This window comes from Ictidomys tridecemlineatus, chromosome 5 (assembly GCF_052094955.1).
Source record: "Ictidomys tridecemlineatus isolate mIctTri1 chromosome 5, mIctTri1.hap1, whole genome shotgun sequence".
Taxonomy (NCBI): Eukaryota; Metazoa; Chordata; class Mammalia; order Rodentia; family Sciuridae; genus Ictidomys; species Ictidomys tridecemlineatus.
In genome coordinates this window covers 139,746,362-139,765,184 of record NC_135481.1, presented here as the reverse complement: position 1 = coordinate 139,765,184, position 18,823 = coordinate 139,746,362, and the positions used below count along the sequence as shown (strand labels likewise).

At 41.3% G+C, this 18,823-nt stretch overlaps 1 protein-coding gene across 14 annotated transcripts in view; it reads left to right on the top strand.

Annotated features, from left to right (window-relative positions):
* Akap13 (A-kinase anchoring protein 13) overlaps positions 1 to 18,259 on the top strand; it is a 315,221-nt gene extending 296,962 nt beyond the window's left edge. For 12 of the 14 annotated variants that reach the window (XM_078051200.1, XM_040275952.2, XM_021722882.3 and 9 more), the window contains 8 exons: positions 1,859 to 2,053; positions 5,173 to 5,334; positions 6,231 to 6,301; positions 6,780 to 6,824; positions 9,930 to 9,980; positions 10,740 to 11,189; positions 12,595 to 12,922; positions 13,681 to 18,259. In XM_078051200.1, the coding sequence (XP_077907326.1) occupies positions 1,859 to 2,053; positions 5,173 to 5,334; positions 6,231 to 6,301; positions 6,780 to 6,824; positions 9,930 to 9,980; positions 10,740 to 11,189; positions 12,595 to 12,922; positions 13,681 to 13,730 (1,352 nt within the window). In that variant the 3' untranslated portion in view covers positions 13,731 to 18,259. The remainder of the gene's footprint in view (positions 1 to 1,858; positions 2,054 to 5,172; positions 5,335 to 6,230; positions 6,302 to 6,779; positions 6,825 to 9,929; positions 9,981 to 10,739; positions 11,190 to 12,594; positions 12,923 to 13,680) is intronic. The other 2 variants (XM_040275948.2, XM_078051202.1) reach the window with 2 other exon arrangements.
* The last annotated feature ends 564 nt before the right edge of the window (positions 18,260 to 18,823 follow it).

The window sequence follows — 18,823 nt, the reverse complement described above, 5'->3', positions numbered from 1 at the left end:
TGTTAACATTTGTTAGGCACCTGGCTAGGTGTCCTACTAGATACTAGGGGAAACTCACACTCCAACAATGTAGACATAAGGGAATGATGGGCCACAAAGTGGTTATGAGACCCATAAACACATGTAAAGTGTGGGAGATCTGCTCATCTGCCTCTGATAAGTTGCAGAGAAGTTAATGCCTGAGCTACATCTGAAAAAAAGTGATCTCCCCGAATTAGAATAAGATAAGGGATTGGATGTATCTGCAAAGAATGACAGTTTTGAGGTATCTGGAGGGTCAAGGCTAATTGACAAGACAACAGCTTAAGCTGGGAAGGAACCAGGTCTTGAAAGGAAACAAGGGCTTAATGATAAAATTTAAAAAAATAGTTTTAATATGTGTTGGAACCCATTAAGACAATTGCTGGAGGGAGTAGGGGTACACTGGTAATAGATCAGTTTGGAGACTCTTAGGTCCAGATATGTGAGAAATGAGATGGAGGACTGATGTGAATAGGAAATAAGATTATTAAAACTTGGTCAACTGGATGTAAATGATGGAACAGAGTGAGGAGACAAACTCTCAGGACTCTAGATTGGGTAACCTGAAGGATTGGGAGTGCTGAGGAGGAGACCATAAGCTAAAGGAAAGAGTAGGATAGCAAGACCAGAAAACAGATTGGTTTCTGACATCCTGAGAATAAGCCATCTCATTAGAGATGGCCACTTGACAGTGAGGCTCAGAGGTTTGATACTCAAAGAGAGAATAGGATTTGAAATGCTTGTTGGGAATTATTAGCATACAGGAGGTAATTAAAACCATGGGAGTAAGATCCTCAAGCAGAAAAGTGTAAAAAGTATAGAAAGCAGCAGAGGTTGGAACCATGGGAGGAACCCAGCTATGCCACTCCCTGGCAGATGGCAGATCCATGAAGTGCCCTGAGAAAGAGTGATAGGAATAAAACTGATGTATTCAAGTGAAGGAGAGAAATTGTCTCAAAAGGAGGAAGTAATCATCTGTTGGAAAAGACCTAAAACTAGGGCTGGGGCTGTAGCTCAGTGGCAGAGCACTTGCCTAATACATGTGAGGTATTGAGTTTGATCCTCAGCACCACATAAAAATAAATGAATAAAATAAAGGCATTTTGTCCATGTACAACTAACAACAACAACAACAAAAAGACCTAAAACTAAACTAAAGGATCTCTGGCTGGGTACAGTGGCACACACCTGTAGTCCCAGCTACTTAGGAGGCTGAGGCAGAAGAACCACGAATTCAAGGCCAGTCAGGACAACTTGGTGAGATTCTGTCTCAATACAAAATAAAAAGATCTGAGGAAGTGTCTCAGTGGCAGAATGCTTGCCTAGAATGCTAGAGATCCAAGGTTCAATCACCAGCACCACAAAAAACAAAAAGCTCTCTTTGAATTCAGTAATGAAAGCAGTTGGCTGAATGGTGGGGCCAAATCAGGAGAGAAATGGGTTGAAAAATAAAAAGCCGAATAAGGGAGCAGAAACACAAAGTACACACTTATTTGGTTAGATATGCCAAGGTGATCTTCCAGGTAGCAATTATAGATTATAAACTTGATAACTGCCTGCAAAATGAAAAGGAGTAGGGGCTGGGGTTGTGGCACAGTGGTAACGCACTTTTCTAGCATGCATGAGGCACTGGGTTCAATTCTCAGCACTACATACAAATAAATAAAATAAAGGTCCATCAACAACTAAAAAATATTTTTTAAAAAATGAAAAGGGGTAGAGGAAGCCATTTTCTGTCTTGGCCTTTTCCATAAATTACCACAAGGTGGAGCTCATGTTTTAGTCATCTTAAAATTCTAAACAAATCACTAATGAGTTTTCTCCATCCACCCTAAAGAACAACTTCAGCAGAAGGACCAACAGATCCTCCTCTTATTGGAAGAAAAGGAGATGATTTTCCGGGACATGACTGAGTGCAGCACTCCCTTGCCAGAAGATTGCTCCCCAACTCAAAGCCCTAGAACTCTCTTCCGCTCAAACACAGAGGAGGCTCTCAAAGGAGGACCTTTAATGAAAAGTGCAATAAATGAGGGTAACTACCATTTAGTATTACTCCTTCTTTGGCCTCTCCCAATGTGGATTAAACACTGTTAAAAGTTTTTACTGTGTTATTGTAAAATAAAGCACCGATACAGAAAATTAGAGTAACCCTTGGCTCAATTATCAGTTGAGCATCCTTATACAGGTCAAGAAATACAATGTAGCCAAACACCCTAAAAGCCCCTCCAGGTACCCAGTTCCCATCACATCTCCCTCCTTCCAATAGGAGCAGATATTTCTGCCCTTACTAGTAATTATACACTGTCCCCTTCTTTGTATATAGTCTGTCTTTGAATCATCTGAGCTGTTTAAACTAAAGGTGAGTATTATTCATACTGCAGTTCTGGCCTCTCTTTCCTTCAAATTCACAGCTGAGTTCAGAGGCTTAATTGCTCAGAATTGATTACTTTTGGCAAGCTGTGTTTTTGTAGTGTTGCATTCTTTGTCAGGAGGCACCAAATATGTAATTGACTCCCCTTTTATGTTGCTGTTATTTTTGGGGGGAGGAGTTGGTAACATAGGAAAAATAGGGTAAATTCTTGGGTTGTTTCCCCCTCCCTTTATTTATCAGTTTCCAAAGTTAGTAAATTGGTTTATGGTTCTTCTGAAGGGAGGAACCATACTTTTTTTTCTTTTTAATATTATTATTATTTTTAATAATAATATTTTTAATAATATTTTTATTTTAATATTTATTCCTTTTTTCACCTATTGAGCCATTTTCTGTTGATTCTGGGGTATAGCTCAGCGGTAGAGCCTATGGATCACTGATGTTCAATCAAATATAAATAAAATAAATATGGAGGATTCATGGTTTTAAACATGCTCACTGAGTTCCAAGTTATTGCAATTCTCAGTGTCATTTAAAGCTCAGAGTGTCCCATCTTTGCCAGTGAGCATCTCTTTGTTTGACTTTGTATTATGTAGCATGACCATAGTCATCTGAGAACTCTTTTTACTATCTGGTAGAGTAAGATGGTCCAGGCTCATCTTGATTGTTTTCTGTCCCAGAAAGGAATCAACCATTTTCCCAAGAGCTCTAATTTTTTTTAGTGGAAAATAATATTTTAAAACTATAATATGGACACTGGGGATGGTCAATATTACTCAATATGTCATTGTTGCTAGCTTGGGCTTTTTCAATGGACAGAGTTGGGTGAATATATTTATATGAATTCATGTTGATGTATCTAATCAAATTGTGAAGTATAGGGGTTTTTTTAACCTAATGTCTCACATTACATCTCTATCCTTCCTTCCACCTTATGAATCTTCATTCTCAAAGATGCATCATAGAATTAGAATATCCTGTATTTACTTACTGTCTTTATTCTACTTTAACACATAACAGTGTCAAATAAATAATACTGGTACTCCTGCTACCAAATGTAATTTTTGTACATTAGCCCCATTCTCCCTATGTATTTAAGTAGGTGTGCTGTGTCTATACTGTCAGCTTGTAACCAGTTATACTGAGCTCTCCTCTCATACTCTTGTTCTACAAGCTCATAAAATTAAAGCTTACCATTAGTCCTTAGGTCAGTGTCCCTCTATTCATTATGGTTGTCTGAAGCTTATCTCCAGGAGATACCTTAGGAAAGCCTTATGAGAGTAATATCCTGAATTCGTGCATGTCAGTAATCACTTGAGCATTTTGTACTTGAAAATCTCTTCTGCTGGATGTAAAATTCTTGGCCTGTTATTTTCTTCCCTTGGATGTGTTAGTTTTCTCCAATATTACTTTGTTTTGAACTGGCATAAAGTGTTGCTCTCAGAGGCTGATGACTATTTGATTTTCCCATGGAAGTCACTTGCCTAGATGACCAAAGGATTTTTTTTTTTTTTAAGTCCAAGTAGTTGTACTAGACTGCTTTCTTGTTGGTTGTTTTGGTTGAGTGTCTGTTTTGATGTGGTCACAGGTTTCAGCAGAGCATTCCTGAATCACAGACTTCAGGTGTTCTCCCTGTTCCCTGTGTGCTTTGCTTCTCCCGGAACTGCATTTGCCCAAGTGATGGTCCATCTTGCATACTTTCAGTATTTATTACTTTACTTTTAATACTTTTTATGTCTTCATTTTTAATATTTATTCCTTTTTTTACTTGTTGAGCCGGGTTTTTTGTTTGTTTGTTCGTTTGTTTCAGATCTTTGAGTGTTGCCACTTCATCTCTTCTTCTAATTTTGACTTAGGTTTTTTCACATCTTGTTTGTTTTCTCAACATGTTTAAGCATTTTTGTTTTCTGTTTATATCTTTCTGCTATGTTTTTTTTTATATATATTGTCTTTAAGGAAGTTACTCCCCTTGTTCTCTACCCTCCCTTCATTTCTTTATATGGCTTTCAGCTTCAGTACTTTTATATGAAATTAGTTTTTTAAACTTTGAGGTTCAGATAACTTTTCTCACTTGATAGTTCTCTTATTTTTGTGTGGTTTTGTTGCAATACCAGGGATCAAATCTACGGGTGCTCTGTCACTGAGCTACCCGCCCCAACCCTTTTTATTTTGACTAAGTTGCTGAGGCTGCCACAGTGCCCAGCTTTTGTGGGATTTTTTTTTAATGTAATGCTTGTTATGATATTTCCTGCCTCTGATTCTCTCAGGACCTTCTTTCTTTCATTCCTGTTGTCCCTCTTCTGCTCAACTTTTAGCACTTTCTCCTTTCTGTAGGCTCTGCCCTAGAAAAGAGCCCAAATTGGTGAGATTTGAGAAGTCAGATGCTTAGGTTCCTCGAGCCCCTTGAACCCCTTGCCATCAGAGGGACCAAAACCCCACCAGTTTTACTTCTGTTTTCACATTGACCTACCTTGCTTTCAGGGATTATCTTTTGGTCTAATTCCAGAAGCCATGCTCCTTCCAGTAAATTACTCTGCCTTCCTTAAACTGTCAAATTTCCCAGGTTTAATAAAAGTAAAGTTGAAGGTTCGTCTTGAAATGTTTCCATAGAATCCAGCTAAAACGTATACCCTGAACTAGTCATTCTGGACCAGAAAAGTCACCCAGTCACTCTGAGAACATCCTCATCCTGCTCCCTGTACATATCATGCATTACCATGACATGTTTTCCTCCTCATTGAAAAACTGAAGGTCAGCTTTGTGTGTTACCTTTTTTCCAGTGGAGATCCTTCAGGGTTTGGTGAGTGGAAGCCTAGGAGGTATACTTGGGCAAGCCATCAGCAGCCCTGTTGAGCAAGAAGTCATGGCTGGCCCTATTTCTCTGCCCCGGAGAGCAGAGACCTTTGGAGGGTTTGACAGCCATCAGATGAGTGCTTCCAAAGGTAAGCACTCCTTGACTCTCCCACACAACTAAAAATGACTTGTATTCTGGTAGCTCCATCTTGTCTGTCCTATTTAATCAATAAATGTTTTAGTGGCATTCTAAAACACTCAGTCATTGGGCTGGGGATGTGGCTCAAGCGGTAGCACGCTTGCCTGGCATGTGAAGGGTGCTGGGTTCGATCCTCAGCACCACATAAAAATAAAATAAAGATGTTGTATCCACTGAAAACTAAAAAATGAATATTAAAAAATTCTTTCTCTCTCTCTCTCAAAAAACAAAAACAAAAACTCAGTCATGTTCATTTTGACTAACAAAAAATTTTCTTCTGTGATCTCAGCTAAGCTATAGCCAAAGAAATAATAATATAGATTGAGCATCTCTAACACCCAAATTCAAAATCCAAAATCCAGAACTTCTAGAGTGCTGAAATGATGCCACAAATGAAAAAATCCACACTTAGTGGATAGTCAGAACATAGACATGCTAAAAATATTGTATAAAATTACCTTCAGTCTGTGTATAAAGGTATACATGAAACAAATGAATTTTGTGTTTTGGCATGGTCCTGTTCTCAAGATAACTCATAACATGCATATATCCCAAAATCTGAAAAAAAAAAAAAAAAAAAAAAAACCCAAAGTTCAAAACATTCTAATCCCATGCATTTAGACAAGGCAGGGATATTCAACCTTACTTCTTTTTCCTTCCTGCTTCTAGGGGTTTTGCATGAGTGAAATTACTAATAATGGTTTAGACTCCAAGTAGATTTTCCTTTGGAGGACAGGGGAAGTATTAATACAATTCAGAAATATCATATCCCTAAATTATCTATATCATATTCTTTGCTTGGCTAGTCTCTTTCACAACTTAAAAACAGCTTTGTTTTTTATTTAGGAGGCGAGAAGGAAGAAGGAGATGATGGCCAAGATCTTAGGAGAACAGAATCAGATAGTGGTCTGAAAAAGGTATTTATTTCTAGAACACATTATATCTGAACCTCTTTGGCACTTTCCTCAGAATTCAAGACTTTTAAAATTATTCTACTTTAATCTTGTTTTGTATGCTTGACTTTCTACTTTTAGTAAAATTTTTATTTTGAGGGAAAGCACAGTATTAAAAAAGACTATACAATTGAGAATCTCACATCAGTGGCGCTTTGTCCTCCCTGGTTTAGATTTATTTTAGAGTGTAAACACTTTGTTTACATTCTTAATTCCACCATCTTTCTGCCAGGACCAGTTTCATTAAGAGGTTTGTTTTAGCCTCCCCAACAAACCTGATCTCTTTATATGACTTCAATAATAAATAGTTGAACCTTAGAACTATACTACCTTCCAGTGAGAGTAGAAAAAAATAGGAAACTACAGTGTAACTTAGAAACACATTGCATATAACTTTTGCATCAAGATCATCATTTTTAAAATGTGTATTTTTTGTTTTAAGGGTGGAAATGCTAACCTGGTATTTATGCTTAAAAGAAACAGTGAGGTAAGGACATTATGAACTATATAAAAGAATATGTATTTCTAATCATTGTTAAGAATATTCTTTTTTGTTTTGCTGTTATAAACAAACTAACTCCTGGCTGTAATCTATTTATGAAAACCATACAATTGTCCATTTCCTCTGCCATTTCCCCGGCCTTAGGCACTATCTTGGAATTTGGCCAGTGAAAGTATTGTCCTAAGGCTATTTCCAATTCTCTGTCCTTAAGAGCTTCTTGCTTTTCTTCAGCTTTCTCTACACAGGACTGTGAAGCCCTATTGGTGATTTTCTTTAGTCCAAGTTCACATAGTACAATTTGTAGTAACGTTTCCTATAACACAAACCTTATCCCAAAAGTCAAAAGTCTGAACGTGGGAATTTAACTTACTGCATAGTAATATTTTCCTCTTTCAAGAACTAAAGTTGAATTTGCTTCTTTGAACACTGTCTTTCATGCATTATGGTATGTGAAGGAGCCAAGTAAAGTAGCCTTAGGGTCCTCCCAGGTGGAAGTCTGACCCTGATGCTAGTCTCCTGTAACTGCCCTCAGCTGGGCTCTCTGCCTGACCCTGCAGGGTACCAGCACTGCTGTCCCTCAGACCCTCCCTGACTCCTTTGGATAAAATCAGCTTCAGAGTCACAGCTGTGTCCAAGATTAGCTTATTCTGAACCTCTACCTTTGTGGGTAAGCAGATTAGACTCAGATAAAGTGATAGTAGCTTCTTTTTGTGGGCGGGGGTGACGTACCAGAGATTGAACCTGGGGCATTTAACCACCAAGGCACATCCACAGTATTTTTAATTGTTTTTTTATTTTGAGGCAGGGTCTTGCTAAGATTACTAAGAGTTTAGTGAAGTTACCAAGGATGACCTCAAACTGTGATCCTTCTGCCTCAGCCTCCCAAGTCACTGAGTTTACAAGCATGCACCACCACACCTGGTTGTGATAGTTGGGTTTTAGGGAGCACCTCTCAAGGATATTCTTTTAGTTTCTGCCTTCTTGCATTTAACATAAGAGCTTAAATCCCTACAGAGCTTCATTTTGAATTTTTAAGTTAAGGGAAATCATTCCTCCTCACCCCTCCCTCCCACCCCCCAAAATGAACGCTCTTGTATTTTGTTTGTTGGCATAAAGTCTAATATAGCAGTCACCTGAATGCATCCTGTTTGTGTTTATTCCTGAAGTGGCATGAACCTGGGCCTGAGGAGGTTGCTGACTCTATGTCTGCTACTTGAAAACTAGCTGCTAGTTGATTTTTCCATTCGGCAACTTCTTCCCCTATACTTAGTGAGAGAAGTCAGAGATACTACAAGACTACTTTGTTTTTGAGGCATTCCAGTATAAAGTACATACTATAGTGGGCAGCTAGGACCCAGCAGATCTTCTGTCTTTCTAGAATAACTTAATAAGGAATAAAAACTATTTTGAAAATAACTATGCTTAGTAACTACGTTTTGGGGTTTTGTTTTTAAATTTATCTAATAACTATAATCCCACCACTGAGTAATAACTTGTGATAAATGTTTGGTGTTTATATTTCCAACATTTTCTTCTATTTGATATGTCTCTGTGTATGAGTGTTGTGGAAATAGTTTTATACAATTTGTATAAGTACCTCTGGTTTTGTCCTCTTTTTTCTCTCAACACATCCTAGAAGCATTTCCCAAGGCATGTTTGTACAAAGCCTGGTATTGAACAGCTACATATTAATCAGTGTATCATGTACCATAATTTATTTAATCTTCCTAGTATTTATTTCTTTCTCTCTCTCTCCCTCCCTCCCTCCCCCCCCCCCATTTCTCTCTCTCTTTCTCTCTTTTAAATTTGGGTCAAGGTCTCTAACTTGTGATCCCCTGCCTCCCAAGTGTCTGGAATTACAGGCATGCACCAATGTGCCCAGCCCACTTTTTTTTTTTTTTAAATAATGCAGCCAGGAACGTCCTTGTACATACACTCTTTGCATAGTTTTTTCATTATTTCATCAACATGCCAGATTGCTATCTGAACTGTTACATGATACCATACTCTATTCCTCAGTAGAATCCACTTTTTAATCTTAATTTCCCCAGCATGGATGTTAGCATTTTTTAAATTAACATTTTGTTGGTTTGATAAATCCAAGTTTCATTTATTTTATTTTGCATTTATTTAATTTCAAATAAATTATTAATTATTGTTCTTATGTTCGTGCTGGAGATTAAACCTAGAGCTTCAGACATCCTAAGCAGCACTCTGCTACTCTCTGAGCTATACTCTCAGCCCCTGAATTGCTGCTGATATTGTATGTAATTGACCATTGTATTTCTTTGGTAAATTGCTGGTTTGTGTTTCTGGCCCATTTTTGTACTGGGTTGTTCTCTTTTTTTTTTTTTTTCTTTTTAATCTTAGTGATTTATGAGAGCTTTTTGTAAATCAAAGATTTTTTTGCATTTAAATTTGTGTTAAAGTTTGTCCTTCATGTTTGTGTGTGGTTTCTTTCATTACTTTGATGTTGAAAAAGCCTCCCCTATAGCTCTTTTATGGTTCTGTTTTTACCCTTAATATATTCATCTATTTGAATATTTTTGTGTTGTGAACCAAGGTCCCAACCTAATGATTTCCAGAAATTTGGCCGCTTTTCTCAGAAAAATTAATTGGATTTCCTTTCCTTCTCTGGCAATTAGATACACTACATATATACTCAATTCTTTTTTTTTAATTTTTTTTTTTTTTTTTTTTTGGCAGGAGGGAGGATACTAGGGATTGAACTCAGAGGCACTCAAATACTAGGCCACATCCCCAGCCCTATTTTTTATTTTATTTAGAGTCAGGTCTCACTGATGTGCTTAGCACCTCACCATGGCTGAGGCTGGCTTTGAACTCAAGATCCTCCTGCCTCAGCTTCCCAAACTGCTGGGATAACAGGCATGCACCACCATGCCCAGCTATATACTGAATTCTTAGGATTCGTCCTTAGACTTTCTATTCTGTTACATTGGTCTACATATCATTTTTGCCAGTCATTTTTAATAGTTGAAGCTTTATGATACATTTTAATAGAAGTATCTTGTTGTATTGTAAGGATGTCACGCCATCTGAAATTCATGAAGTCATTTTGTTCCTTTGCAGCAGGTTGTCCAGAGCATTGTTCATCTCCATGAACTCCTCAGCACCCTGCAGGTACATGCCTTCATCTTCTGTCTGTGCACTTTCTTGTTTAGAGAACAAGAGAGATTTTTGTTGATCTGAATTTTGAGGTTTTTGTATTGCTTTATGAGTAAATGGGAGCCTCGACCTAGAGAAGACTGGCTCTTAAGGTGAGGCTTACAAAATCCAGTGGTTGGAGCACCATCAACCTTCCAAGACTAGAATTGATGAACAGCTGGTTGTCTGTGGGTCCTGCTTAATGACACAGGGTGCTTACATGAACTTAGGAGAGCATTTCACTCCAGATAGTCTCTAATTGTAAAGTTTCCACTTCCATACCTCTGTGTGCTGTTATATCCTTGAATCCTGCTCATTTCCTTCCTTGAAGAGTCAACCTCCCACCTGCAGTATATACATACTCTCTGCGCCCTAGGGATGGAGACATATAGAAGTGACTCTAGAAAGTATTTGTCGTTCATATTTTATAACTGTCCAAAGTAATTCTAGAGCATCTTATTATCATATATCAGACCCTTAAAACACAATGGGAGGGAGGCTGGGATTGTGGCTCAGTGGTAGAGCACTTGCCTAGCACATGTGAGGCACTGGGTTCAATCCTCAGCACTACATAAAAATAAATCAATAAAATAAAGATACTATGTCCATCTATAGCTAAAAATATTTTTAAAAATGGGAGGGTCAGTTTCTCATAGTGCCCCCTGGTATGAAATCAGCAGGATGCTGCTCTTCTGGGTCAGAGTTGCATGGCTGTCTGCTGTGTGCTTTCCTCAGGGTGTGGTGTTACAGCAAGACACCTACATTGAGGACCAGAAGCTGGTGCTGAACGAGAGAGCACTTACTAGGAGCTCATCCCGCCCCAGCTCCCTTATCGAACAGGAGAAGCAGCGCAGCCTGGAGAAGCAGCGCCAGGACCTGGCTAATCTCCAGAAGCAGCAGGCACAGCACCTGGAGGAAAAGCGCAGGAGGGAGCGTGAGTGGGAGGCCCGGGAGAGAGAACTGCGGGAGCGAGAGGCTCGACTGGCTGAGCGCGAGGAGAAGGTGCAGCGCGGGCAGCAGGACCTGGAGAAGGACCAAGAGGAGCTCCAGCAAAAGAAGGGAACATACCAGTGTGACCTGGAGAGGTTGCGTGCTGCCCAGAAACAGCTGGAGAGAGAACAAGAGCAACTGAGGCGAGATGCGGAACGGCTCAGCCAGAGGCAGATGGAACGGGACTTCTGTCAGGTAATGAGTCTCTATCCAGCCAGGAGAGGGCTTTTCCTTACCTGTACTGGGAAAGTCACGTAATGGCTGACATTCTTAACTAAGCATCGTTTAAAAAGCAAGCAGAGAGAGAATCCCTGTTTTTACAGTCTTTGCTCTACTCTGAGATGGGGCTGGGGAAGAAGTATCTTTATCTGCTTTTTGCATCTTTAGGAAGTTGAAGAAGAAGATGGACATGTTCAGGGGTTAGGCCAGGGAAGTCAGTGAACCCTTTGAACTCACTTGAACTTCCTCAGCCAGCACCAAAATGGGCTAAGTAAGTAGCCTCAGCACATCTGCGAGAATAGCAGTCAGCCATTCAGGATTTGGGGAGCAAATCCTCTGTCCTGTGCCACATGAGAAACCAGGCATGGCGTTCACATAAAGGAACTTGTAACCTGCTAGAGAAACACCAAGGAAACCCCAGAACATGCAGTGCTGTGGCCAGGAGACAGCAGTAGATGGCTATCTGCACAGATTTGCTTGTTTGGGGTGGTGAGACACCTGGACTCTCAGGGCCTGATTCGTCCTGTGCTGCTGTTGAAGACCTTTCCTCTTTGGTAGCTGCTGTTTACATGGAGAGGTTTTCAGTTGTTCAGCATACTGCCTCCCAACTTTATCTCAGTGATGGTCCACAGTTTTTCTGGAATATGGACACTTGTGCCAGATAGAAAGCCTGGGTGTGCACAGATCTCCTCATTTTAAAACTCATGTTACCCAGTTTCTTTGAGTGATTGACATGGGACCATGAAAGAAAATTGAAGAGGCATCTTCCAAAGTGGGGACAGTGGTCACTTTCTACAGAAGTTTTCAGACATATGGTAGGGAGCAAGAAATGACTCTGTTGTTTTTTATGACCCAGGGATGGATTCCACCCCCACCCAATAAAATCAGCACAGCCTTGAGAACAGAAGGTTCCCAGGCAACTGAGATCCAATGGCTTTATCTCTGGTTTAACCTTTGACTAGGATCAGTGTAAGCCCAATTCATTTTACTTACCCTCTAACATGGACAGATCTGTAATCTCTGCTGTGAAATAGCTAGATCCTTATGTAAGTCAGTGTTGAGATAGGCAGCTGTGCTATTTCCTCAGGGAGTAGCAGTTCTCTCCTAAGCTGCCCCTTCAGAGAGGTACTATTAATCCTTTATGATACTGACATGTAGAATAGAAATATTAATGGTATCAAAAGTGATATTTTTAACATGTTCATGAATACTGACTACTTGGAGGAAAGCAGCGAATGAGCAGTTCTGAATCTTTGGACAGAACTCTACATAGCCAGTGGGAGTGGGTAAACACCAGTTGGATCCAGCCAGTAACTATTGAATGGGGACTAGGGCTGCTGATGGTCTCCAGCTTAAAATGCCTTCTCTTGAATATGTGCAGGTTTCACATCAGCACACCAAGCTGATGAGGATCCCATCCTTCTTTCCCAATCCTGAGGAATCCTCACTGCCATCTGCACCTTCAGTAACCAAAACAGGATCATTGGACTCAGAACTTTCAGTGTCCCCAAAAAGAAACAGCATCTCTCGGACACACAAAGATAAGGGGCCCTTTCACATACTGAGTTCAACCAGCCAGACAAACAGACTACCAGAGGGACAGAGCCAGGCCCCATCGTGCACCTCCACCCGCCTGTTTGGGTTAGCTAAGCCAAAGGAAAAGAAGGAGAAAAAAAAGAAGAACAAAGGAAGCCGCTCCCAGCCTGGTGGTAAGTCACCCATATCCAGTCTTCCTCTGGCCATAGTATCCATATTCTTAAAAAGGGGAGATTTTAGTGACATGAGGGTTTAAAAAGGGGATACAGTTCAGATGTATGAAAGCCAAGCTTTCATGCTCCTGAGCCCACTTGCTAAGAATATTTGAGCAATGAGTGTATAAGAACCCCTTGCTGTGTGGCACACCCGTGCCCAGTAGAATGAGATTTCATTTTTGTAGCATTCTCCTCATGAGGAAGTAGGACTTGCCCAAAGGAAGTGATTCAGGTCCTCCCTTTGTAGGCTTCATCCATTAACTGGTAAAAAAAAAAAAAAAAAAATAGCATCAGATGGTATAGTCCTCAAGTGACTGTATAAAGTAGGTCCTGCAAGCCCCTAAGAGAAATGAGGAAACTAGGCTCAGATTAACTAATGCACCAGCAGTCAGAGAGCCTGTGGCTGAGCCGTGCCAAATGTCTCCCAATCATACGCAATGTTTGCCCTGAATCCTTTTCTGTACCTTCCATTAGAATTGATCTTTCCCTTTTGTAGGCCTGTTTATAAACTCTAGTGATCATGTAAGTTATGGGGATAAGAATTAGTGAAGAAATCAATAAGGAGCTCGCTTACTACATGAGTGTTGAAGCCCCATTTATAGAAAGTGAATTAATTGTCCACAAAGCCCCTGTCACCTGCTGCATCACAGAGGAAGTGAAATGAAAAGGGTAGCTTTTCCAGGATTTCCTTGTCATTCCTGGCTTTACTGTTCCAGATGGTCCTGCTTCAGAAGTATCAACGGAAGGTGAAGAGATCTTCTGCTGATCTTATCCTCTCTGCCGAGGCAGCTGCCTACTGACTGGCTGTGGTGCCTAGCACCACCTCTCCTGTTGCCGCAGCGTGCTCAAGTCCCTTACGCTGGATGCCTACAGCTTTTCAGCATCCAGTCTTCCTGGTCTTCCCCAGGTCCTGGACAAGAACAGATTGTCTGAATGTCAGGGTGGGGAAGGAAACCCAGATTCCACTTCATCCATTATTTGTGACTGCCCAGGCTCACGGGTAGGGCTGGCCCTACTCAGGTTGTTACACCAAAAACAGTGGCCCCAGAAGTACAGGCAATGGTTTGGGACATGTCAGGAATTCCTAACAGCTTGAAAGAGTGTTTCCAAATGAGCTCTGAAACTCTGCCTTTTATTTGGGGGAACAAAACCAAAATCAAAAAACAAACTGACCAGATGGCACATGGTTATTCAGTACTTCATCCTGTTATCCTAATAGTTGGAGTTCCCTTTAAACCACCCAGTGCACACACCACCCCGTTTTTGCATGTATTTCTCATTTTATTTTGGAAGGGATAACAAGCATTTGTGAAACCAGTGAGAGAAGACTTGACATGTATAAAAGGTACCTGATCTGTACCACCTTTATCTCATTGCCCCAGACTTAAAAAAAAAAAAAAAAAATCCAGAGGAGCTGGATGGGGCCGCGCACACCTATAATCCCAGCAACTCGGGAGACTGAGCCAGGATGATTGCAAGGTCAAAGCCAGCCTCAGCAACTTAGCAAGACCCTGTCTCAGAAATAAAAAGGGCTGGGGATGTAGCTCAGTGATTAAGCATCTCTGGGTTCAATACCTGGTATTAAAAAAAAAAAAATCCAGAAGAAATATACTGGCTATAAGATACTTGCCTATAGATTCTAGGCACAGAGAAGCCTCCTGTGTACTATAATCTGTGTGGTGACACTTTTTGGTTGTCACTGACCACCCAGAATAGCCCTCATAAGGGCTCCCCCAGGGCAGCTGCTGTGTCTTGGTCCTCCCTGTGGGAGAGCACGTGCCCTGTCAGCAGCACCCACCCCAGAAGCCACCACCCGCTTGGCTGTGCCAAGGCTCTGCGAGGTTGTCCTCCCAGCACACACACTGGGATGGCTGGCTGATAAGTAGGTTCTGGCAAAGGGGATAAGCCTACCTATAGCAGTTTTCAGCAGCGGGGACTGAGAAGGGGGTCTGTACCAGGCAGTGGCTGGGAATACTCATGTCCTCTTAGAAGATCTTGTCAGAACTCGGTTTTCTAAAGAATATTTTTAAATCTAAGGTTGCTAATTATGCTTTGCCCCTTGAAGATGTCACAATGCTGCCTGGTTTTCCTTCTCTCCACTGTTCTGTGTTTGCTTGAGGCTTTCCCTGCTGTTACATGCTAGACAGATCATTGGTAAGGTTTCCCTTGAGGCCCCAAATACTGCCACCTTGGTACTCCCCATGGAGGAGACCCGGAAAATTCTGTGCTTCAGATGTGGCATACAGTTCTTGCTTTTTGCCCCTCAGAAGCATGTGGCTTTGAACATTCTTTTAAAAAAAGCAAACACGAATCTAACTTGGTGCTTGTTGATGAATTGCAAGCTGGCCTTGCAGATGGAGATATTTATCTTTCAGTTTATTTGAAAGAGGTCTGGTTTAGAATTTTTAGCCTAAATTTTATTTATTTGTGTGTGTGTGTGTGTGTCTCTGTGTGTGTGTGTGTGTGTGTTGTGTTTTGTTTTTGTTTTTAAGGTGAACCAGTACTAGCCCAACAGTTTATCTAGTCAGCACAGAGAATGAAATAGCAGGTGGTGCTGTTTATTTGTGGCTGGTTGGCTTTCCAAGTGCCTTGAAGGTCCAGAAGAAAACTTAGGGTTGGGGCAGGGCTATGGCCCTTCCTCTCCTCCACTCATTCTTTTATTGATGTTGTCTTCCTTGTTTAGGAATTAGGAAACTTTGCTACCTATGAATTTCCTTTGCCTGTTTTTGTCATAGAAGAATTCTAACTTTTAAGAAACAAACTTCTAAGACTAAAGCCAGCTAATTTTTCTATTGAAACCATGATGTACCTCCCCAAAGACTCTAAACAGCAAAAAGTATTTTCCTCCCATCAGTTCACATATATAGCTGAAGCCTCTCCTGACTTTCCTCAGAGACACCACAGTGTCCTTATCTCTGGCCCACCTGGCCTTCCCAGGAGAGCAGTCTTTAACCAAGACCTCTGGTTCTTTCCCATTAGGTAGGACAGATGGTCCTACTCTCCATATTTGAAATGAAAGTGCTGATCAGATTTGCTCAGTCTTCCAAAGATCACTTTGGATTCTGTAAGTTACTGTGCAGCCTCACACAGCTTGATTTCAATCTTCAGGTATAGTTTACTCCTTACTAGGTATAACATCTAGCTTGCTTTGGTCTATTAGTGGTTGTTTTAAAAAACATATTTCACCTCTGCCCACACCTAACTCAAAAATAGTGTGGTCAGGTTCTCATTGGACAAATTGGGAATGAGAAGAAAAAAAATCCCCTGAATTCCCCTACGTCACCCAGTAACCTGCTGGGAATATAGAAAGAGAACCACTTACCAAGAGCCGTGCTCTCACATGCAGACTCCATCTCTCTTCTTTTTTTGAAATTGGCCTCGAGGGGAATGTTGTGTTTGGGGAGTGACCTGGGATTGCTGCTGCTTATGCTTTTGCTTTCAACCTTGAGAACTACTCTAGCTGCTATGTGTAGGTTTCTCTCCTGTGAAAAGAAGTGGTTTTCCAGGGACCACAAGTATTTCCCACACTAGTTCCCCACAGTAGGAGCATTAAATTAAAGAAAGCAGATGCCTGAAATTATGGAATTTCAAGGGATGGATGGAATTACTACCCAGAATCCCCAGGTTTCCTAAAAGGAGACCACATCTTCTCTCAAAAATTATGATCATCTCAGTAGTTGTCATCCCATTTGGGTGACATGCACTTTAAATGCGCTCTCATCAGTTGGCACCGTTTTTGAGACAATTAGGTGTGAACTGTTTTCTTTTTAGAAAAAGAAGAGGGTTGAAAACATGCAAGTTGCCACATCCAACCTTTGCCAACATTCCCTGTACCCTGTGAGAGCCATCTTGTGGGGAAGCATTAACTCCTCATCAAGATGTTTTTAAAAAGGTACGGACCTTGCCTTCTTTTCTCTCCCATGTCTCAGGGTTATGCCACTAAATGCTATCCCTTTGCTAATTTTCTCCCTTGTTTGTTATCTTCCCAAGGCCTTGGTGGTGGTGGTGGTGGTGGTAGTAGTAGTAGTAGGCAGCACATGTTTTTGAGACCCTTGGGGTTTTGTTTGTTCCTTTGTTGTGGGGATGGTGTTGATATACAAGGGCTTAAATAGCCCTACCTTAAATAAAGGATGGAACCATAAGTTTTGTAGGTCAGAATTTGATTCAGAAATCACTCTCCATAAAAGTACTTTATAATTCATTCTTTTGTTTCTAAGGCTCTTTTTCCAGCTCCAGTTCTTTCTTCCCAAGGATTTTGGTATTTGCATGACAGTTGTATCCGTAGGACAGTCAAGCCCTGGGAGTGGTAGATAGATGGACAGTCCTAGTAAGTGGTCTTGGTGGCCAGGAAGGTGACTCCAAGATGACCCCAGACACTGCAGAAGGGTGTTCCCCTCTGGGCCTGGGTGCCATTTGCATATGGAAGCCTACAAATGACCTGATCCTTATTCAATAGTACCTCCGGTGGTCCCCACCAGCCCTGCTGCTCTCCCTCACCCTTCCTCAGAGATTTGAGAGGGCAAAGAGTTTGTTTGGGTTTTGTTCCTAATTTTTTTTTTTTTCATTATAGCATAACATTCCTAGTTAACCAGAGCCTTGGAATCTACTACCTGCTGGCCAGGTTTTGAAAAGTATTTTAATGCTGCCATAAAAGGAAGGTGGAGGGGCGGGCGGGAAAGGCCTGCTCACATACTCATATATTTTAATTTGTCAAAAAAAATGGGCAGGCCATGAATTATTTCTCCATTTCACTGAGATGGGTGGTCCTTATTGGCTGAGTGTCCACTACCAGAAGCGGATGACCTCCCTAAACCAGGTGGGAGCCACTGTGCCAGGGCCCTCCAGACCTCCCCCTAACATGAGCTGTCCCCTGCCTTTCCCCACCACCTGACAGATGGGTCCTCCATGCACTGATGAGGGACAGCCCAGTCTGTCTGCCTATGATCCAGGTCAGCCTCGCTGTGTGCACTGCAACACCAGGCCCTGCAGAGGGCGCCTAGGACACACCTGGCACCTCTGCTCGCCATGGCTGTTTCAGATGCTGTATGAACACTTCTGTGCTAACTCCTATTAAATAAAAAGGTGGGTTAAAACCCTAATGCTGTACATTAATTTGTAATTATGTATAAAAGTGAAGCAGGTTTAAACTTTAAAGATTTTTTTTCAGTGTGTTTTCTGGAATTTTGCCACAGCATACTGGCTTTGTATTTTATTTATCTTTCTAGTTACTGGCTTTAGACTCTTGTAAAAGTTCTCCTCAGCCCTTTCAAAAAAATAAATTTCCATTGAAGTCTTGATTGTTGCTGGGATTTGTTTCTTGTCTTGGGTTCCTGGTAAAAGAGGTACTCACCCCCTCCCAGCTCTGAGGAGAGCCTTTTCCCCAGCAGACAAAAGGTTTATTTCTATACCTTTGGCACAAAGCAGTGAAGAGGACAGTTTGACCCTCTCCTGGAGCCAGACCCAAATCATGAGGGTGACTGATCTGCCCTGAGGTCAGAATGGAAACTTATTTCCATTTAATCAATGCAATCCAAGTGTTCCATGGTTTTCAGTCTACTGTCTTCAAAGTTCCTTTACCTTTCTTTGCCAAATTTTTCCAACCCATCCCCAAATGAGCAACTGCCAGAACTAATTCAAGAAGAGAACTTCCAGTTTGCATGTAGCTCCATAGGGATTTGTGGGGTCTGGTCTCAGAAGGCTGGTGGGGGTGGGGAGGGGGAGACTCCAGGAAACTACTGAGATGCACCATGTCCAGCGGCACTGGCTTCCTACCTCTCTGAGTCTGAGCCTACTGGAACTGGCCCTCTGATGCAGAATACATGGCAATGTTGCCTGGAATCCTGGCTCTGCCCCTCCTCA